Below are 22,035 nucleotides of genomic sequence, written 5' to 3'. Positions count from 1 at the left end.
GCGGGGTGAGGGGAAGCTCGGGTGGCGTGGGGAGAGAAAACTCGAGTGAGGCGTGAGGAACCTCGGGCAGCCGGGCTGAGGAAAACTAGGGAAACGGGGTGAGGGAAACCCAGGGCGGCGGGGCGTGGGGGACCCAGGGCGGAGGGGCGCGTGTCCCGTGGCGCTGAGCGCGGCATTCACCCAGAGTCTTCACCGGGAACCCTCGGCGCGTTTTGGGGAACGGCACCACCACGCGCAGGCGCAAAGCTCGCGCCTGCGTGGACTTCGCGTGAGTGTCAGCGGAGGGCGGTGGAGGCGAACCAATCCCTGCGCCTGCGCAGAATCGGAGCTCGTCTTCGGGCCAGAGGGGGCGGGCTCAGGGTCGCCAGCCTATCTTCCGATGCCACTCATTGGCTGAGAGGTGGAGCAATAGGCCGGGCCCGCCTTTGATTGGGCGGCACGCGAGCAGGTGGTGCGTTGAGGACCAATCGCCGGCCTCGCTGCGGCGCGGGTCTGGAAGGCTGGCGGCGGTGTGTTGGGGTCTCTCTGTTCTTCGGCCATGGCCTCAGAGAAGCCGACAGTGGTGGTGACTTGCACCGCGCCCGTCAACATCGCGGTCGTCAAGTACTGTGAGTGGTGGGCTCGTGAGGCGCAGGATGTGGGGGCCCTGCAGACAGGGAAACTGAGGCTGGGAGGGGCTTGTTTGGGCGGTGGACCGGGTCCCCGGCCAGCGGCAGGTGGGCTGGGCCCTCGTGTGGACGTGATTGTGGGTCCGCGTGCAGATGTGGGGACCCTCCCGCGGTAAGATCGTGGAGCTGGGCACCACGTGCAGCCAGGAGACCTGGGGACGTGTTTCATACAGGACGCCGGTCCCCGTGGGGGCTTGATTCCCACGGCCACGCCCACCCTGCCACCTGACACCTGCTCTCGGTGTCTGTCTTGTTCAGTTCTCAAGAATGCTCCCGGGATTGGCTCTTCTCCCTCACTAGTTTCTGGAGAGTCACCCGCGTGAATCTTGGAGTCCCCAGGGGGGAGGGGCCACAATTTGCTTGGCAATATGCCTTTACAAGGCAACTGGGCTGTTTCCACTTTGGATCAATTATGGAAAAAGCTGCTGTAAACTTTTGTGTACAGGTTTTTGTGTCAATGTAAGTTTTCATTCTTCTGGATAAATGCCCCGGGAGTACAATTGCTAGGCCATGGAGTGGTTGCATGTTTGGTTTTTTAAAGAAACAAACTTTTCCCATTTGGCTGTACCATTTTTCATTCCCGCCAACTACATATAACCGTATGGGTGATCCAGCTTTCTGGCATGTGTTGTTGTCACTAGCAGTTATTTTAGCCATTCTGATGGTGACATCGTGCTGTGGCTTTAGCTTGTTTTTCCTGCTGCTTGGTGATGTCGAACAGCGTTCTGTGTGCTCATTTTCTCTCTGTGAGTCTTAGGTGAAATGTCTCTTCAGGACTTTCATCCATATTCTAACTGAACTGTCTGCTTTTTACTATTGAGTTTTGAGAGTTCATTTTGTATTTTAGATAATAATCCTTGCTACATACAAGGTTTGCAAATATTTTCCCCCACCGTGTAGCTTCTCTTTTCACCCTCCTAACAGAGCCTTTCAAAGGGTTGAAGTTGTTAGACGGTGGTGGGGGCCAATGTGTCATCTTCTCCATCCTTGGTAGCAAGTCAGAGACGTCGTGATCCTAGCCCTTCATCCTGAGGAGTGTTTACTATGCTTTTTCCTAAAAGTTTTAGGCTTTTACGTTTTAAGTTGAAGTCTGATCTATTTTGAGTGCTTTTGTTCAAGACATGAGACTGAGGCGTGGCTGTGTCGGGCCATGGAGTGTCCAGTCACCCAGAGGCATTTTCAGAAGGTTTCATGCCACACACCTCCTCCAAGGAACTGCTTTTGCACTTTTGTCAGCAAGCAACTGGGCATGTTTATGGAGGATCGTTCTGTGTTCTCCTCGATTACCTACCAGGATTCGTCCTCATGTTCTGTAACTGTCCGCCACCCCAAAGACGAATATGGGGCCCTTTCGTCCCCACCTGTGCCTAACAGTGGATCTGAAATTTTGGACTTTCTGGAAGGTTTCCCGTATTTGCTGTGATGTGCAGGAGTGGAAGTGCCCAGCGGAAGTGGGGATAATTCCAGAGCGTCTCCAGGGGTATAAGCAGGGAGATTTAAGGAATTTTCAGTAACTAGGACTCCTTCTGTTTGGGGGGGAAAGGGAAGAGACTTAAATCAGAGCACTCAGCATCTGGCAGGCACTCCAAGACTACTTGCTGAATGAGTGAAAAACAAAACAGAAGCAGTGAAGCAAGGGGATGGACTGGCCACCATCTCTGCTCTCAGGAGCTAAGTGAAGTGGGGAACAATCGATGAGGGATTCCTGAAGGTGGGGCACAACAGGAGGAGGACTTAGATTGTGCAGTGAAAGAGCAAGAACCAGGCAACTTGGGAGCTATGGGGTGGTGGTGGCGGTGGGGAGGGGCAGGGCATTGGTGGGCAAGAGCAACAGGGTGCCTGTATGTTGGGCTGGGACACTGACTCGCTTTGTGGTGGGCCGTCTGTTCCAGGGGGAAAGCGAGATGAGGAGCTGATCCTGCCCATCAATTCCTCTCTGAGCGTCACGTTGCACCAGGATCAGGTGAGCATGGGCTGTTCATATACATCGAAAAAATATTTACAAAACCCCTGTTTACAGATGGTATCAGTACATCCTCAGCCAACGAACGCCATCCGTCCCATTGCCCACAGTGAGGTGTGCTCAGCACATGGGCATGTACATGCTGGGCCCTCCTAGGAGGTCCCTGCCCTGCATTTTCTGCTGGGAAGTGGGCATGTGGGCCCTTCCCTGTGTAGTGGACACCCACAGGGCATCCCCACCGCTCGAGCCTGGCCTGCCTTGGCCTCCACCTCCACTTCCCTGTTCTCTAGCAAGGCCACTGCCCTGAGCGGGTGACCAAGAGGGACCAGGGGAGGAAAGGCCCCACAGAGAGGGGGGCTTGGCTGGTACCCACCACTGAGGTGCTCTGCACTTTATTTCCCAGTTAAAAACCACCACGACGGCCGCCATCAGCAGGGACTTCACGGAGGACCGGATTTGGCTGAACGGCCAGGAGGAGGACGTGGGGCAGCCTCGCCTCCAGGCCTGCCTGAGGGAGAGTGAGTAGGGGCCTTGAGGATGCTGGGGTTAGGACAAGCCCGCCCCTACCCCTGCACCGCTTCCTCGCGCTGGGCGGGTCTGAGCATATAGAAGGTGCTGCCATCACCTGCCCCCTCTCCACCTCCCACACCTTAGGGGACTTGTCAGCCTGGCGAGGTCTGGACCTGGGGTCTCCCAAGAAGGGGGGTCTGTATAAGGAGCTCAGGCAGAGGCCAGTCCCCCTGTGCTGACCCAGGCGTTGCCTCCCATCCCCGCAGTCCGCCGCCTGGCCCGCAAACGGAGGAGCGACGGCCTTGAGGACCCACTGCCTCTCAGCCTAAGCTACAAGGTTCACGTGGCCTCGGAGAACAACTTCCCCACGGCCGCAGGCCTGGCCTCCTCGGCTGCAGGCTATGCCTGCCTAGGTGGGTGCCCCAGGACAGGTCCCAGTGCTTGGCCCTCCACGCGAGGCCACGGCCTCAGCCATGGCGCACCTCTGAATGCTGAATGCTGAGATATTCTAGGGGCTCTGAGGGGAGGACCCGGCACATGACAAAATCCCCCACAAAAAACTAAGTGGGGGTGATTTTTTGGCTTATGTAGCAGAACCCCAGGGCTGTGGCCGGATCCAGGCTCTCAGATGGCCTATTGTGAGCCCATCTTGCTCCTTTGGAACCCCTGCTCTGCCCTGCTCTCCTGTGGCTCACTCTCTAGCAGGGCCTCCCACCCCCAAGCTGGGGGCAAAGCCAGTCACCACAGCAGTGGGTGGTTGGGTCACGTCCTCCACGTAGCCCTGAGACCAGTGAACCAGGGCAGACAGATTGCCTTGTGGACCCCCCCAGGGCTGCATCCCAGCATCATGCCCTTAAGAAGTCCTGGCCTATGTCCAGCACTGCCAGCAGCCCCAGGCCTCCTAGTCCCCAGGGGGCTCCTCCTCCCAGCAGCTCATGTACCCTGAGGGCCGAGGCTCCATCCCCCAGGTGCCCCCCTTCTCTGGCACTGAGCACAGGCCACCCCCCCACCTCCAGCCTATCTGAGCCTCCCCCACCTCCACCTGCAGCCTATGCCCTGGCCCGGGTCTATGGGGTGGACAGCGATCTGTCGGAAGTGGCGCGCAGGGGCTCGGGCAGCGCCTGCCGCAGCCTATATGGTGGCTTCGTGGAGTGGCAGATGGGGGAGCGCCCTGACGGGAAGGACAGCATTGCCCATCAGGTGGCCCCCGAGTCACACTGGCCGGAGCTCCGAGTCCTGATCCTCGTGGTAAGTGGGGGGCCCAGCTGGGGTCAAGAGGGCCTTCCCAGGCTTCCTGGGCCGCGGGCACGATAAAGGCCTCCCTCCCTCACCGCAGGTGAGCGCCGAGAGGAAGCCAATGGGCAGCACGGCAGGCATGCAGACCAGTGTGGAGACCAGTGCCCTGCTCAAGGTGAGGCCAGCGGGTGACTGGGCGGGCGGCTCCTCAGGGGTGCTCAGAAGCCAGGCTCCGCGGCTCCACTCAACTCATGGGCTGGCCGTCTGCCTTGCAGTTCCGGGCGGAGGCACTGGTGCCAGCGCGCATGGCTGAGATGACCCGCTGCATCAGGGAGCGTGACTTCCAGGCCTTTGGCCAGCTGACCATGAAGGACAGCAACCAGTTCCACGCCACCTGCCTGGACACCTTCCCGCCCATCTCCTACCTCAGTGACACATCCCGGCGCATCATCCAGCTGGTGCACCGCTTCAACGCTCACCATGGGCGGACCAAGGCAGGTGCGGGGCTGGGCGCCCCATGTGGGCTTCACAGAACCTGCTTTGCTGGGGGCTGTGTCTCCATCTCACTCTCACTGGTGGTACAGCCCCCATGTTGGAAAAACTCCACTCCCCATTCCTGAGTGGCTGGCCTGTGGGTCCTGGAAGCTGGTCTGAGCCCATCTGACTGCCCGGTTCCAGGTGGCATACACTTTTGATGCGGGTCCCAACGCTGTGATCTTCACCCTGGATGACACCGTGGCTGAGTTTGTGGCTGCCGTGAGGCACAGCTTCCCCCCTGAGTCAAACGGAGACAAGTGAGTTGCAGGCCCCCATCCAGAAGGCCGTGGTGGGCAGCAACTGTGAGGACCACAGGCAGTGTCCCCATGTGTATGCCCGTGTGGCTGTGGATGCTCATCCGCTCAGCCCAGCCCCAGGGGCACATGCCTGTCTCCAGCGGCTCCTGTGATGCCAGGGGCATCTGAATTTCTCCCTCCCAGCTGTTTAAGGGGCCCTGTTCTCAGTGTGGGGACACTTGACCCACTAGGGATGTGAGAAGCGTGTGTGGGTTCTTTTTATCTGTCACCCTAAGGGGGCAGTGAGACTTCTGGTAGGTGGAGCTGAGTACTGCTCCCACTGTGCATGGGATGAGCCTCATGATCGAGGATGTGGGGGCTCTGGACTTATCACCCTGGTTACTGCGGGGGTAGTTTGTAGGATTAAGCTTGAACTGAGGCTGTTTCTTAAGCTGTGTCCCCACGGGGCACAGCAGCTCGGTGGGCAAGGGCGAGGGGCAGTACTATAGCCTCGTGGAGGTCTCCTAAAGCTAGGCCTCTCAGAGACAGAGCTAGGCCCTGGCTTTCTCACTCCATGTGTGCCTGTACTCACCATTTAACCACCTCAAGGTGTGCAGCCCAGTGGCGTTAAGAACAGGCTGAGCATCTTTGTTCATCAGCCCCAAAGACCCTGACCCCACTGGCAGTCACAAACCCCAGCAGTCCTGCATCTGCCTGTGCTGCACACTTCCCACCCCTGCCGTCCTTGGACTGCGGTCCAGCCCTGCCTTCTTCCCCTAGGTTTCTGAAGGGGCTGCCCGTAGAGCCCGTCCTGCTCTCAGATGAGCTTAAAGCCACGCTGGGCATGGACCCCATCCCCGGCGGCATCAGATATATCATCGCCACCCAGGTGAGTCCTGGTTGCACACTGCACGCGCCCTGCAGGCTCGCCCCAGGGCATCCACTGAGGGCCAGTGAGGTAGCTGTGACCCTGCTCCTTGGTTTCACAGCACCTAGTGTTCCCCTCAGTCACTCACAGAGAATATTTAAGGACTGATGGATGCCTGTGGTGTGCAGGGGTGGGGCTGGACTGTGGGGTACCCTCCAGAGCAGGTCAGGGTCCCATCTGACTCCCAGACCTGTGACCTATGCTCCCCAGGCCTTGGCCTCTGCCAACGGCCCTGGATTTGCTGTCCACTCCATGTCTGCCCAGAGGGACTGAGCCTCTGCCTGAGGATTGGGCCCTGGGCCCAGCATCACCAGGGTGTCTGACCTGCCTGCATTTCCTGGAAGGGCAGGTGCACCTTGTCCCTCCCTGATGATAATTTCTTAACCCCGCAGGTGGGACCTGGGCCTCAGGTCCTGGACGACCCTGGCGCTCATCTCCTGGGTCCTGATGGTCTGCCAAAGCCAACTGCCTGACCATGTCTTCGATGGGGCCCAGCCACCGCTGGGAGAAGGGGCTGCTTCACTGGGACTGGGAGCCGGGTGTGGTGGTCAACAGGCCACGCTTGTTGGGATTTGTGGGTGACTGCCTGCTCTGGGCCGGGCCTTGTGCTGTGGCCGAGTTGGGCAATGGAATGATGCCTGCGGCTACCCAGGTGATCAGGGGCAGCCCCCCCAAGTGCCTCACCTTTCCCTGACCTGCACCCAGAGCTTGCTGAGATGGAGACCTGGACCCTGATCCAAGACGAGGGGACTGAGCTGGCAGGGAGCTGCTGGTGCATCGATCATGAAGGGATCTTGGATCCTGGACTCATAGCCACCCCACTGCCACAGGAGGTGACAGCATGTCGGGGTACCCCTCAGAGCTGGAAGCCATGTCACCGTGCAGGAGGCGACCTCAGGACAGCACCATGAAGTGCTCCCCCAACTCTAAGCCCAGGCCCCTGAGCGGGTGCAGTGTTGTGTCTGCGGGACAGGGGAGCAGTGCCAAGGCCAAAGTAAAGGCAGTTCGAGGACTCCACCTGGCCTGGTGTGCTTTCTGCAGCCCTCACCCAGGGGGCTGGGCGGACACTGTTGGGGGCAGGGCTGGGACCGCCCCGCCACGGGTGGGATGCTCAGCACAGGCAGACCCATGGCCACAGCCATGCAGTGCTGGGTGGACCTGGTCACTAAGGCTGACAGGCTGGGAAACGGTTCGGGTTTGGCTTTAAGCTCTGTCTGTGTGCCCCTTTCAAGTGAGTTCCATTCTTCTCCACTGTCCTAACCCAGCTGAGGGGAATAGGGGGAGGGCTTCTGAGCTCTCTGACCTTGACCCTAAAAGGGGGTCCAAGGAGGGAGGTGACAAAGGACAGGGCCCAGCACTGCTACATTCTGGGTTTTCTCAGAAGCTTCCCACACTCACCCGCCCTCCCCCCCAAGTTAGTCCAGGGTTAGCAGTGGGGCCAAGGCCACCACACCTGCGCTAGCCCAGGGCCTCCAGGGAGGCTCCCCACGAGGTTCAGGGGCCTGGCCTGAAGCCCCGCTTCCCCTCCAGGAGTCCACCGAGGCCGGGCTGGCTGGGCCTGCAGGGGAGGAAGACCTGAGGTCCCGTGGAGGGGGTGGGGAGCAAGGCTCCTGGGACCCCACCTGCCGCCGGCCTGTCCCCTGGGGAACCGGGCTGGGGCGGAGCCAGCGGCGGGGCGGGGCGGCGCCGGAACTTGGGGAACTTGGGCGGGGCCGGAGGCTGGCAGAGCTCTGGGGCCGCGGGGTCTGAAGAGTCCGAGCCGCGTTGGAGCCGATCTGCCGCCATGGGGCAGATCGAGTGGGCCATGTGGGCCAACGAGCAGGCGCTGGCGTCCGGCCTGAGTGAGTAGGGGGCGCTCGCACTTGGGGCAGGGGCTGCAGAGGGGCGGCTGAGCCTGGGGGCCGGGCGTCGCGGCAGTGCAGGGGGCGCTGGGGCTGGGGAAGTGGGGGCCTGGAGACCCCAGGCTGCGAGAGGTAAAGGGGGAAGGGCAGGCTGGAGAAGGGGCGGGAGCAGGGTCCTGAGGAGCCACAGACACCCGGCTGGAGCCTGGGGTGGGGCCCCGAGCCCGGAGGCTCCAGTGGGCGACCTGCAGCGCCGACGGTAAGGGGGCTGGGGGCCTCTGTTGGGAGCAGGCTGCAGCCGCCAAGAGGAGCCTTGGGGCTGGGGAGGGGGATTCGGGGCCCTCCTGCCCCTGCACCCCGTGCACACCCACACCCCCATCCTCTGCCCTCCTCCCCCCGCCCCCTCCGCCGCACACACACAAAAAGAGGAAGTTCAGTTTGGGGAAGAAGCGCTTGCCCCGGTGGTTTCCGGAGAACTCACCGCCCAGTAGGGCTGGGAAAACCCAGCATGACCCACCCCTGCCTGGAGTGACCCTCCTGCCCTGGGGTGGGAGCTCCCTCCCTAAGGCTCCTGGACTGCGGAGGTAGGCTCCTCCTGCCTCCTGGCCAGGGGCTTGGTCCATGGAGCTGGGTGACCGCTCTGTCTCCCAGGGCGCAGCCCTGAGTCTGCTCTGAAGGACAATGCACAAGGCAGCTGGCGACGACCCATGTGACCCCTCCCACCCAGCTCCCAAGGCCCGCTTCTGGGTAGGAAGGCGGCCGTCCCCCCGCTTCCCTGTGCTCAGGCGCGGCTGCAGACAGTGCGGTACGCACTTGGACTCAACTTCTCAGGAGCGGGTGGGGCCTGAGGCTGGAGGAAGCCGCCCGTGGCTCCGCCCCTCCCAGGAAGGCCCCGCCCACAGTGGGAGTGGGCGGGCCGGAGGACCCGGGGATGAAGTGATGAGGAGGGTCTCAGCCATCATGGCTCCCTGGAACCCACCCTGAGGCCCCCACCGCCAACCTGGGGACTGAAGGGGAGGAGCCTGCAAAGCTGGGCTGGGGGTGGGGAGGGAGCACTTTAAGGTCACGTTTGGGGGGTGGGCAACTTTGGAGTGCCAGGCAGGGCAGCCCCCTTCTGGCTTCTAGATGGCGGAGAACCCAGCGGGTCAGTACGTGGTTCTCCTTGCTTCTGCCCAGTGTCTTCTCCCCTTGCTGTCTACCCCTCCCCATCACCACCACAATGACTACTGCTTGTCTTCCTCCACAACCTTCTGGCTCTGAATTCCTCCTTTTGCTAACTCCTGACTCAGTACCAACTACAGGCCCCATGAGCATCTCAGCCCACCAGCCCTTTATGCTGTAGAGAATCACATCTGTTCAGATCATGGTCCCTCTATCTCCCACCACTCTGCCCCTGCCCCTCTGGCCTCAGGGGCCCACCACCCTGGTGTTTGCCACAGGACTGGCTCCCCCCACTTCACCTCTCTGCCCACATCCACCTGCTCAAGCAGAGAAATGTTTCCAGAGCTCCCAGTCCGACAGCCACGGCACCCACCTCATTCACCATGATATGAAGTGTCTGTCCCCATCAAGAGACCCCAGCCTCTCTGGGAGCTGAGGCTCCCACTAATGACGCAGGCTCAGGCCAAGGAAATTACATGCCCAGGTCGAGTGGAGGAGCCATGGCCTGAACTCAGGAGCAATGGCTCTTCCCTCCCCCAGCACAGCAAGGGTAAACATGACACCAGCAGAAGAAGGCCAGGGTTCAGGGGCTGAAGGGAGGGGCGGGGGGTCAGAGCTTTTACCTCGTGGGACTCTGAGGCCAGACTGCGAAAGGCTGCCTGAACAAGAAACAGACCAAAAGATCGTCCCCTCCAAGGAGTTGTGTTATCTGCCACCACAGCCTGGACAAAGAAAGTCACAAGGAAGACAAAACCGCTGGAAACTCAGGCCTGTGCTACACATGGGGAGGGGCTGCCCTCTCCCACTCTGTGCCGCAGGGACCACTGACAAAGCTCAGGTCATCAGAAAAGAGTGCTTTAGGGTGTGCTCCAGCCAGAGCGAAGCTGGATCCAGAGGGAAGATGGCTATGCCACTGTGAAGACACTGACTGTAAATAATTAATAATTGTGGCTAATTTGGGGTGAGATTAAAGATAAACCTTCTAAAGTCCACATGTAGTTCAGGAAGAGGAATTTTAAAATTACAGTTTGATCAAGTCAGTAGAAGGCAGGAGAAGCAACAAGAAAAGCTTGTTCAAGAGGAAACCCAAGTAAGATAACAAAGTAAGTTATCTGCAATCACAGTCAATAAAATGTGTCAAATTCACTACCAGATGGCTTAAAGGATGGAGAGTTTAGCTCTATCAGCTGATTCATAAAAGCCCAACACTGGAAGCAACTGACATGCCCCAAAGGCAGGAGAATGCATAAATAAACTGTGGGAAACTACCTGATGAGACAAACAGTGAGCTGGAGCTCTCTGCAAATCACCCCAGGAAGGGCCTGGACCAACCTTCTGTCCAGCAAAAGAAGAGCCCCCAGAAAACCTGGGGTGGGTGAGAATCTTGATTTGGGTGGAGATCACATGGTGGCGGTCACACGTGTTATAAGTCTGTGCACTTTATGTAGTAGTGATACCTTAGTAAGTGACTGGAACCCTGAGGATGGGTGACCGTGATGGAGCAACAAGTGAGAGCGTGCTTCACGCCTCTGAGCGGTACACTGACGCTACCACCATAGATGAAAGTCCCTGGGGAGGAACTGGGGCGATGCATGTGTTCCCAGCAGGCGGGCTGCGATCGGGCGCGCACAGGGCTGGGGAGACCAGACCCACCCAGACCCGGCATCACACAAAGCACATGAACAGGATCAGCCCGCACACCCGAGGCCAGGAGAGAGGGTTCGCGCAGCTGGTACAAGGTCAACCACCAACAGCGTGGTCCTTAAATGCGTTGAGCAAACGCTCAGGGTGCCGTGGGTTACAGGCCTCGGGGCTGTGTCCAGGCTGAGCCAGGCCCTGCCTCCCTCTCAGCAGCTCCTCAGCCCCCTCTTTGCCTCAAATGCTGCTCTTGGGGAAGGGTCCCAACGCCCATCCCTACAGCCACCCCCGTCATCTCCCAAGGTCTCCCCCGCCTGGGTCCCCTTCCTGGGCTAACACGGGGGCCGGCAGGGCAGCTCTGTGGTGGACTGGTGGCCCCCCTTTGGGGAGAGGGCCCTGGGGAGGTGGCCAGAGCCCCTGCAGGGATGGGATGTGGCATCTACTAACCTCCTTCTCCTCTGCCCACAGTCCTTATCACCGGGGGCATCGTGGCCACGGCCGGTCAGTTCACCCAGTGGTACCTGGGCGCCTACTCCATGTATCCTCTTGCCACAGACCCAGGTCGGGGTCAGGGCCAGAGAGGCCGCTGCCCCTTAAAGGCAGGAGGCGCTCCGAGCAGGGAGGTGACAGAGCCTGGGGGCCTGGGCCCTAGGCCCTGGCAAGGGAGGGAGGTGTCCATGGCACCCGAGGGCTGACACTGAGGCCTGAGAATGCTCGGGGTCCCTCTGCATTCCCTTCTATCAGTAACCCTCCCCAGCTGGCCCGGACTGTCCACCCGTGGACCGAGCCCCACCTGTCCTGGCCAGTCCAGCTGTTACAAGCCCTCCAGAGGCCAAAGCAGGCATGGGGAAGGGAGGCTACCCGCACTGTGGCCAGACCTGTTGGAATCCTGTGGACCTCAGGCAGTGGCCACACCTCCCGGTTCTCTCATCAAAAGAGCTGACTCTCTGGGCCCTCTCAGGCTTGATCTGGGCTGTTCCTTAACCTCTGCTTCAGAGCAGCGGGTGTATTGGTCTGCATGCTGGAGTACCCCCGGGGGAAGAGGAGCAAGGGCTCCACCATGGAGAGGTGGTGAGTTTCTCACCTGGCTCTGGGCACTCCCCTCCCCCCAGCTGTCACTACGAGGACCCTGTCGCTCCTGTCTCTCTGAGGCTCCAGCACTAGCCCAATCAGGGTCTGCCCTGCCACTGGACCTGAGACCCCCTCCCCTCCCTGGGACGAAGGACTGGGTGGTCTGAGAGGCTGGGGTGGGTGGAGGGTGACACAGCCTGTCTCCCCCTCCTGCCTAGTGGACAGAAGTACCTGACCAGAGTGGTGAAGCTGTTTGGGCCCCTCACCAGGAACTACTACATCCGGGCCTTCCTGCACCTTGGGTGAGCCTGCGCCCACTTGGGACCCCCCAGTGCCACCGGCAGAAGACTGCTGGAGTCAATCAGGCCCCTCCCAGCCCAGAACCCGTTCCAAACAAAAACCCAGGTCCCAGCCTCTGCCAGGGGCTCCCCAAACCTGTATCTGTCATTAACACTTCACCCCAGCCTGATAGCTTAATGCAGGGATAATCGGTGCTCCAGGGTTGATGGCTCAGCCGCCCTGGTGAGTCTTCCAGAGAGACCGCCATGCCCGGTGCCCCTGCAGCTGCCAAGAGACCTCTTTCCAGGGTGGTGGCTGGGGGCCAAGAGCTCTGTCCCAAGACTTGGGAAGGTGCAGACCAGGCAGAGAACAGCTCAGGGTGAAGTTAGAAGTCCAGTTGTGCAGCACTAGGCCTCCCCTCCGTTCAGGGTCCTGTGATCCTATGCTGTCTGACCTATTTCGGGGGTGGGGGAGTTGCGGACCCCCTCTGACCGTCCTCTGTCTCCCCTGTCCCCTCTGACTGCCCTCCACCCCTACTCCAGGCTGGCGGTACCTGCTGGCTTCCTGCTCGCCACCATCCTGGGGACAGCCTGCTTGGCCATCGCAAGCGGCATCTACCTGCTGGTGGGTAGCATCCTTGCAGTCAGCCTCAGCCTCAAGGCTGGTCCTGCAAGCCGAGCCCGTGTCCTGGCTTACGTGTGGGGACAGTGACAGTGTGGCCTCCACGTGTGGCCCATCTAACGTGCTAGCCACTCCCCTGTATCCTCCTGTAACCCATGCCACAGCGCCTCGACAGGGGAGGAGGGTCCCCACTTTATAGACAAGCAGCAAAAGCTCGGAGAGAGGACATGGCTGGCCTGCTGGGTGCTGCTTGGATTGGGATCCATAGCTCAAAGTTTTCTGTCCAGTTCAGGATGCTGCCAGGGGCACTTCCCCAGGACTCATGAGCCTGGCTGATGCCACAAGCTGCGCGGGGCTGGGTTTGCCTGGAGTCCAGGTTATGCAAACGGCCCCTTAAGGCCAACTTTATAGCAGGGTGGGGAGGCTGGGAGGTGGGGAGGAGGGGGCAGGGAGGTGGACAACAGTGGAATGGGGAGGGACGAGGATCCCTGTCAGGCACAGGTTGCTGAATGCCCGCTGTTCTCCGCATGTTGCCTGCCGGCTGTCAGCCTGCTAAGCCATGGGTTCCAACCCAGCCACAGCCTCCAGCCTCCCAGAGTCAGTTTCGACTTGATTGCTCTACTAATTCCAACCCCGGGCACCCCCCTCATACGTCGCAGCTGAGTCCTTCTGTGCCGCTTGTTCAGATCTTTCCTCCATTTTTCTGTTGGGGTTTTGTCTTGTTAGTTTGCAGAAACCGCATGTGTGCTTTCATTGTGAACCGCTTGTAGGTTTTAGCTTTTGAGGATACTTCCTCTCTGTTAGGGATCCACCTTTGCCCGTGGATTCTTCACTGAGCAGAACACAAGTTTGTCGTCTAAATTGTTTTTCTACTTTGTGCTTTTTTCTGCCTTTTTTGTGCTTTTTAACCCCCTGCTGCCTGTCTGCTGTATTTTCCTGCATTCTCTAACTTTCTAATTTTAGCTTCTGGGATAGAGTGTTCTAGTCTTTAACTTAGGAGGTGTGATTATAGAACTTCTTTTCATTCTTATGCTTCATAAATTATATGCTGTCTTTTTTTTTTTTAATCAACTATTACGGGATACAAAGTTAGAGATACACATTTCTAGGTCCACTTGGCCTGTGGCCGTGGGGTAGGCCCAGGACTCTGCATTTCGGCAAGTTCACTGGGCTGCAATCTCCCCCCTCGACATGCCCGGGCCCCCGGCCTCCCACACTGCGCCTGCCACCCCACCCCCCACCCCCGCCCAGAGCTGCTGGCCTCGGTTCAGCATCATGCCCCTTAGGCCTGGGCTTCTGTCCTGCTCCCAGCCCTTAGTCCCTGGGAGGAAGTCTGGTTTTAGCATCCAGGGGTCATTCAAAAGCCCCCGGGTTCCACTGTCCCCCTCTTGAGTTGTGTCTCCTGGCTGGTGAGACAGCTGAGTGCTGACCATGTAGCCTCAGGCCTGGCACATAACCTTTCTGAGCTACAGCCCCTCAGGTCTGGCTGAGTTCGGGCCTGTTCTGGACCCTGGCGGGGGTGGGGGAGCACAGGGATGGGTAGGGGGGCAGCCCGGGAGGACCCAGGTCTAGCCTGTCTATGTCCTTCAGGCGGCCATCCGTGGGGAGCAGTGGAGCCCCATCGAGCCCAAACCCAAGGAGCGGCCACAGATTGGGGGCACCATCAAGCAGCCGCCCAGCAACCCTCCACCCCGGCCTCCGGCCGAGGCCCGCAAGAAGCCGAGTGAGGAGGAGGCGGCGGGGGTCTCCCCGGGTGGCCCCCAGGAAAACCCCATGCCAGTGACCGATGAGGTCGTGTGACCAGAACCTCAAGCCGCTCCGGCCCGCTGAAGCTTTGAAGGTCCTTCCTCCTGTGGGCAGGCCAGTGGGTGGGTGGGGGTATATGGCGCCCAGCCAGGGATGCCCCCTTTCCTGCAACCTCCTTGGGGTTCCTTGACAGCAGGGCTGGGGTCTTGGTGCCTCACCTGTTCCATGAATTATGTATCTGGAATTCCCTGTGTTTGTGTTTCTGCTCTGGAAATGAACGTCTCAGGTCGGGGGGAGGGCCTGTGTCCCCCCAGACCTGCGATCTGCCAGGACTCACCTGCTTGAGCACCCCTCAGGCCACCCTGGGGTCGATGTGCCACAGGCAGGGTGCCCACACAAGAACTTCCACCTGCTCTGGGCCGCAAAAACTGTTACCAAGCCAAATGCAGGTGCCCTCACCCCCAGGCAGCAAAGCCAGCTTACTGACTTGGGTCGTGGTGAAGGAAAGGGCAGTGTTATCGCAGGCGCTGAGCCAGGAGGCCAAGCGGCTCACACTCAGAAGAACTCCAGCCCCCTCACGGCTTTCGGGGAAAGGTTTTTAAGGACAGTGAGGGAGGGTGGGGGGTAATCAACAGACAAGAGACCCAAATTGGTTCCGTAACACACACACACACCACACATGTCCCCTGCTTACTCCCCCAGCACACCACACACACACCATACAAGCCATGGAAGGGGCCCCAAAGCTCATCAGCTCACACCTCAGCCTGAGAGGCCCTTCATTCCTGGATATCCAGTCCCCCAAAGTCTGGGAAAATCCTTCAATCACTGGCTTCCTGTTCTCACAGTTTCAGAATAGGGGTCTCTGGGACCTCTGGCCTGGAGGGCACACTGCCCATCAACCAACACTTTGTCTTCAACATAAATCCAGTCGGCTCACCGTTCCCCGTCCCCTGGCCACTCCCAGCGCTACCTGGGCCTGCCCAGTGCCCGGCTCAGAGCCCAGAGACTCATAGGAGCACATGGCAGACCCCACCCCGTCACCCTGCCCACTGGCCTCCAGCCACTGGACCTCCCTTGACCTCCCAGACACAGCCTCTGCACGGGCTGCTCCCTCTGCTTGGAGCACGGGGCCCTGGGTGGCCACTCGGGTCGTCCTCAGGTGGCCTGCACTGCAGTCCCTCTCTTCCTGATCTTTTCACCACCGACAGGCCAAGTGCTTTGCCGTGGGTCCTGTGGCTGCAAGTCACCCGTGGGGCAGGCGGGCAGCTGAGCGTTTTGTCACTGCTCTGTTCCCAGCGCTGCGCACGTGGCCGAAACTCAGGGCGTAAGTGCTGACTGAAGACTCCTTCCAGGCTCAAGACATAGGTCACCTCCTCCAGGAAACCTTCCCTGAGACCCTCCTGCCTTCCTGGGCCTTACACACAGTAGGTGTCAGTCATTGGGTGAAAACGGCAGGGGGCTGCAGACAATCATCCTGCAGCCCCGCGGCCCAGCATCAGCCCTCGAGCCAAGGTGCATCACGGGTAGCAGGGAGACTGAGCCAGGGCGCTGAGGCTGTGCACTGAGCCTCTAAACTCACTGCCTGGAACATGCTCTGATCCAGAATATCCTGCCATGAGCGGGCGGGCAGTTCCCAGGTAGCTGACTGAGCTTGTTAGCTTGGCTGCCCCTCTCTGGCAGGTCACCTACAGTAGACAGAAGCCCTAGGGGGTGTCTAGAGTTTTCTGGTACCCTGTTGGGGCTGGGGGGGCATGACTCAGCCAGGTTAAAGACATGTCCCTCTGAGTTGACCACTTGCCCAGAAGTTACCCTAAGGACACCTGTCCGTGGGGTGGGGAGGTGGTCCCCAGGGACCACAGCCATGTCTGTGAATAGAGGGCTGGGCTTTGGGAGTGTGGCCCATTACCAGGCCCAGGAGCCACTGCTCATCCATCAGGGCACACCTGGACTCCTCTGTTGAAACCCACCCCGCCCTGGGTGCACCTGGGTTCATGCACAGATCTTTCTAGAAGGACACACCACACCAGTGGCTGCCCCCGGCGGGCAGTGGTCAGTGACTGCCCCCTGGGCACCAGATGGGTATAGAGGGCCCGGCGGGGGTGAAAGTGAGAGAGGGGCTTCACCCACTGCTCTCTGTGCCAACCAGGTCTGTGTTCTGGGGGTGGTTTATCAAGTAAACAACATAGATTCACATGGAAAATAAATAGCTGTTTTAGAAACACAGGGGTACTTGTTCCTCCCGAGGGGCTGCGGTGAGGGGTGCCCAGGGGCCTGGAGGTGGAGGCAGCCATCAGAACACAGTTTCCCTTTTCTGCAGGTGTTTTAACAAGTCCTAGAACAGCGAAGATGTTCCTTCTAGCCCGGCTGTTTCTGTGAAAGGGTAAACTGTGTCTTTCGAGGTGGGGGCTGCCCGGCGCAGGCCCCCGCCGCCCCCCTCCAGCCTTTTCTGGAGCCAGCCTTTCCTGGAGCCTCGTACCTGCCCAAGACCCCAGGGGCACATAAATAACCAATAAATACACATAAATAGGAGGGCCTCCCTGGAGGCCAGTTCAGGAGCCAAGCAGCAGTCACCGGGCTGACCTGGGCAGGACACAGGTGCAGCCCACGGGCACACGGATGAACTCAGCGTGGAAGGCGAAGGCCCCGGGTGTGGGCACCCCCGTGGTGTCCCGGGAGCAGGGCCGGCGGCGTAGCACCAGGAGGCTCTGGACCAGCGGCACCGAGTTGAGTGCAGCCGTCTCGCGGCCCGTCTTGGCGCTGATACAGCCCCGGCACAGGCACTCGGCGAAAGCCAGCTTCTGTGGGTAGCGGCTCTCATCCGTGTCCACGCTGCAGGGACAAGCAGGTGTCAGAGAGCCTGGAGGACGCCTCCCTCCCTGCCCATGCCCCACGCCCACAAGCCATATGCACTCAGGGCCCAGGGCCTGCGGTGTGGGGCGCTGAGAGCACGTGGCACACAGCTTGTGCCCAATTGAGTGCGGGTGTGCACGTGCCCCATGGCCTCCCAGAGCATGGAAGTCTGCTCTCTCCCCACCTGTCCCAGTCTCACCCCTGCAAGGGCTCAGATAGGGGCCCCCAAATAACCCAGAGGACCCTGGTGTCCCAGGTCTGGGCTGCAATTGAGACATGGGGTGAGGATTGGCTCACGCGGAGCTTCACCCTTGCCCTCATGGAGCTGGAACCGCCGGCCGGAGGTCACGGGGAGAGCACCCAGGCCTCGGGAGCCCGCCCTCACCGGTATCTCCAGGGTGAGATGGAGCGCTGGTGGACGTCAGCTTCCAGCACCTCCCCTGGCTGCAGCACGGGGCACTGAGTCCCGGCAGGGACCCCCTCACGCCTCCTCCTGCGGCCCACCGCCTCCAGGCTGGACACCAGGGCCACTGGCAATGCCTGCTCCCACTTGGCAGCTCGGGCCAGCAGGTGTGGGGGGGCGTGGCCCAGGGGCAGCTCCTCGGCAGAGTAGCAGTGCGGGGTCCCAGGGCTCTGGGGGTGGGGGTGGGCCCCCACCCGGAGTGAGGGGCCATGGCGAGTCAGGCTGGCGGGAAGCCAGAGCAGAAGCAGGAGGCCAGGGAGGAGCTGGTGGAACAGGCAGTGGGTGGTCAGGGGTGGTCAGGGACGGGACCCTCCACTGCCACCCGCGGGCTCTGCTCCCGGTGGAAGGATGGGGTGGGGGAGGTGTAGCCTCCCTCTACAGCTGAGGGAACAGGAGGTCCAGAGGGGCCAGCCTCTCAGCCCAAGCTCACCAGCGAACCTGGCATCCAGGATCCTGGCTCCCTTTGACCCCGAGATCTGATGGGTTTCCTGGACCCCCCACATCCTCAGCCTGGGGGTCAGTGAACCACCAGCCCTTCGGGGCCAGGTGGCCCCATGCAGGTGGGGGTGCGGGGAGAGGAGCGTCTTACCATCGCAGCAGGGGCTGGGCTCTGGGCTCCCGGCTCCGAACACGTCCCTGGTGGTTGACCTGGCGGCGGCTGGCCTGTGGCGCCCTTTATACCTGGGGCCACACCTGGGGAAAATCCGGGCACCGCTTCCTCCTCGGGAAGTGCCTGGCTGCGCTTCCTCCTTCCCTCCCTATGACCCTTCCCTCCCCCCACAGGGTGGGCCCACTTCCCACTCCTCCCTCCTCTGCCACCTCCACCTCTCCCCCTTCCCTCCCCAGCACCCCCCAGGGGGATCCTGCCTCGGGCCAAGCACTTGCAAATGTGGCTGAGAATGAAGGGTCTTGTCTGTGACACTCTTGAACCTTCTGTAAACTTGAGTCCTAGCCACTTGTATGTTTCTGCGGTTTGGACCTGGTGCCCTGGGGGCGGGGGGCTCCTTCATTTTGCGCTGCTGTCTAGTCTCCCACCAGGCTTGATTCTCATCCACTCCTCCTGCTAGAGGGGAGGTTCCAGAAGGAACAGGGGCCGGTGAGCATCTTCAGGTTTCTCTGTTGGGTTTTTGTGGTTTTATCAACAAAGTGTAAGTCTAAGCGTGAGGGGGTGATGATGCCCTGGAAACTTTAAGGTGCAGGGTGCCCTAGGAAGGTTTCTAAGGAGGCCCCAGGAGCCCACCTGTAGCAACTCTGTGCAGCTGGCTGGGGGTGCTGGGGTGGGGGGCTTCGTTATCCTGGAAAGGAGACGGTTTGGAGCCAGACTCTGCAAAGTTTTGAATGCTAGGTTTGGACGCCATCCTGGGAGGGCCCATCTGCCCTGGTCTCTGGAATCTGTACCACATATCCAGCTGAGGAGGGCCTCGCCGTGGAGGATGGGGTCAGCTCTCCTGGTTTCCTACTTGCCCACAGGAGGCAGAATGTACACCATCAAGGCACCAGTCTGAGTTTGGAGGCCCAGACTCAGTGGATGGGAAGACCCCTGAGACGGCGCTGGGAGAGGCGGGGTAACACCTGGGCCCTCCCAGGGCCTCTACTGGGCAGTGCATGACTCTGGGCCTCCAGTCCACCCTCCCTCCCTGCCTTGATTTGGAGTAAACATTCCCGAAGCAGGCGCTGCTTCATAGCTGTTCTCCCGGTTTCTTCCCATTAAATGGATGGACACATTGAGTCCCCAGGCTGTTCCTGCCTACCACGCCCCTGCCCATGGCCATCCACCTTCTGCTGATACACCTCCTGCAGTGGGGAGCTCACCACCTGTATTCGTCACAACTGGGGGCCTTAAGAGAAGTGTCTTTTCTCAGGTCTGGAGGCCAGAAGCCCCAGGTCAGTGTAGGCAGGGCCTCTCTCCCAGCCCTGGTGGCCCCTGTGGTCCTTGGAGTTCCTGTGGGTGCCTCTCTCCCCAGGTGTCTCTCCTTCTCCACGGCTTTTACACTCTCCAAATCCAGGAAGACATCATCAAGATCTGACCTTGACCACGGCTGCAGAGACCCTTTCCTCAGGCACATTCCTCACGGGCACTGGGGCTATTAGGACCTCGACATGGTTTTAGGGAAACAACAGAGCCCCTTATACCTTCCCCTGGGCCTGATGCTCAGGTTGAGAAAGACCCCGCCTTTCTGCAGGGCACTGGGACCTCAGAAATTCCAGTCCCTCCTGCCTGGGCCCCACAAGTGAGGGGAAGTGGTACCTGTGCCTGGCAACAGCCCCTGGGGAGAAGCCACCTGGAGACCGGGGAGGTGGCCCCAGCAGTGGCCTTGCCTTCAAGCGGCTGGGGTCTCCACACAGGATCTTTGGAAGTGAAAGGCTGTAGAACTCGCTTGCACAGTGGTCCCTACGCCGAGGGCTGAGCTCTGGCATTTTCTGTGTCTTTCAGAACAGCTGAGTGAGTGGGCGAGTCAGGGACAGGTCTTGAGGCCAGGCCATGTGCCTCCCTCACCGCTGCCCTGAATTATTCTGTGGGCACTGGCGGGCTGGTTGGGGTTGGGGTCGGGGTCCGGGGCACCAGCCGGAAAGACAGGGCGGGGCCCAGCACTGCCTCATTCCTGCGGGTGGCTGAGGCAAGCACACCAGTACAGGGTTGGGTAAGACTGGAAAGGTGGCTGCAGGAGGAAGGCCAGAGGGCGTTGTGGAGGAGGTGTCCTGGATGGCTCCGCCCCCAGACCACTAAACCACACCCACCATATCCCTGTCCCCAGACTGCACCCACAGGTCCATGCTCCCAAGTCCCTGCCTGGAGAGATGCAGAAAGGGGATGGAGGGGGGACAGAGTGGGAAATGGAGGTACGGGAGGAGGGATGGAAGGAAATAGGCACAGAGATCCAAGGAGACTTGGACAAATGCAGACGCTGAGGACAGAAGGCAGCAGAGAGAGAAAAAGATCCAGGGCAGGAGACACATGGACAGATTCAGCAGGGACAGTCCCTCTATCCCTGCCCATGACTCGGAGCCCATGCAGCCCTGGCTGGAGTTGGGGAGGTGGCCTGCAGGACGGGTTTGCTCTAGGCTCTTGCAGCTAGGGGCAGACCTCAGTACCACCTGTAAAGTGGGGGTGGAAATCCCCTCCCCGTTCAACCCTCCTGTGGTGTGGCCTTCTCGACCACTGGGCCAGGCAGCGCTGCCCATGGTAAGTCTATGCCACAGTCCAGTTTTCTTGTGCTCCCCAAACTTTGCACTGTTAGGAGCAATCTCTTTGCCTTGTCCTAGTCCATGGCCCGTCAGGGGCTGGCTGACCAGGGTGGGGGTCCCTGCTTGTATACCCAGGGCTTGTGCCTCCCTTCAGCCCAACTCCTCCTGCCAATGGAGGCGGACTGCCGTCGTCTGGGGTGTACAGGCCTGAGGGGCTGGGGTGCTGGTGGGACTGTCACAAGGGCTGCTGGACAGTTGGCACAAGGTGGGAGGGTGTGTCCGAGTCAGCGGTAGATGACAGCAGGGTCGTGGGGTGGCAGGCAGGGGTGACCCCCATCATGAGAAACCCGAGGGAACTTCACTGTTACTGAACTGAGCTGCGCCATTAGCTTGATGTGTTCACTCGTACGTTGGAGACTATATTTCACATTTGAGTTAGAAAAATTATAAACTAAAAACATGGTGTCTTCCTTTTCTTACCCTTTCAAGAGAAGGGGAGAAGTCCTCACCTGAAGCTGGAGGTGGGACCCGTGGGGTGGGCTGGTGGGCATAGGTCCTGAGGGCTGCTGCACCTCATGGGTGGGGATGTGTAACTGAGACCCGACCCCTTCCCTGGAGAAGAGGGTTAACGTGAGAAAACTGAGAAGGCTGGGGTTTCAGTTTACCCTCCAGAGAGCCAGCTCGAGGATGGCACTCGGGCGGGCAGTGGACAAGGGAGGGGACGGAGCAGGCCTGGTCGGAGCTGTGAGAGGAAGTGTGGGGTGCAGCTGGGTCAGAGTTCCAGGAACAGGAAATAGTGTGTGCAAAGGCCCTAGGGTGGGAGGAACGCTAGTGGGCAGGGAAGGCTCGGCACTCTGCTGCAGAGGAGGAGGCTGGAGGGGCAGGGCCTGCCATGGAGGAGGAGGGCTGGAGAAGGGGTGGGAAGCAGAGCTTGGGCTTGAGGAACAGGTCGCGGCTCCCATCTTCGCAGGTGAACAGCCTGGCCGCACATTCCCTGGAGGGCAGAGATGCTGAGAACCCATTACACCACAGAACCTCCCTTTTCCCAGATGCTTGGCCTGGAATGTTCTTTCCACAAGACCTGTGGGGGAGCTGGCT

The 22,035-nt window shown here is 60.2% G+C and overlaps 3 protein-coding genes across 3 annotated transcripts; 2 read left to right on the top strand and 1 right to left on the bottom strand.

The window, feature by feature from the left end:
• The first annotated feature begins 449 nt into the window (after positions 1-449).
• On the top strand, positions 450-7,095 carry MVD (mevalonate diphosphate decarboxylase). The gene is made up of 10 exons (XM_061138357.1): positions 450-608; positions 2,561-2,631; positions 3,035-3,149; positions 3,408-3,554; positions 4,190-4,389; positions 4,478-4,552; positions 4,653-4,871; positions 5,056-5,171; positions 5,931-6,039; positions 6,471-7,095. Exons 1-10 carry the CDS (start codon positions 539-541, stop codon positions 6,549-6,551), a joined length of 1,203 nt encoding a protein of 400 aa, XP_060994340.1. The 5' UTR covers positions 450-538; the 3' UTR covers positions 6,552-7,095.
• A 665-nt stretch (positions 7,096-7,760) lies between these two features.
• LOC133053904 (cytochrome b-245 light chain) lies at positions 7,761-14,679 on the top strand. The gene is made up of 6 exons (XM_061138356.1): positions 7,761-7,919; positions 11,187-11,256; positions 11,715-11,789; positions 12,008-12,091; positions 12,611-12,692; positions 14,280-14,679. The coding sequence occupies exons 1-6, from the start codon at positions 7,862-7,864 to the stop codon at positions 14,487-14,489; spliced, it is 579 nt and encodes a 192-aa protein (XP_060994339.1). The 5' UTR covers positions 7,761-7,861; the 3' UTR covers positions 14,490-14,679.
• Positions 14,680-16,919: 2,240 nt separating this feature from the next.
• On the bottom strand, positions 16,920-19,109 carry IL17C (interleukin 17C). The gene is made up of 4 exons (XM_061137525.1): positions 18,992-19,109; positions 18,341-18,432; positions 17,674-18,014; positions 16,920-17,267 (listed from the first exon to the last, which is right to left on the bottom strand). Exons 1-4 carry the CDS (start codon positions 19,107-19,109, stop codon positions 17,006-17,008), a joined length of 813 nt encoding a protein of 270 aa, XP_060993508.1. The 3' UTR covers positions 16,920-17,005.
• Between the last annotated feature and the right edge of the window lie 2,926 nt (positions 19,110-22,035).

This window comes from Dama dama, chromosome 4, assembly GCF_033118175.1.
Source record: "Dama dama isolate Ldn47 chromosome 4, ASM3311817v1, whole genome shotgun sequence".
NCBI lineage: Eukaryota > Metazoa > Chordata > Mammalia > Artiodactyla > Cervidae > Dama > Dama dama.
Note: the sequence above shows the minus strand (reverse complement) of the source record. Positions and strands in the feature narration are given on the sequence as shown.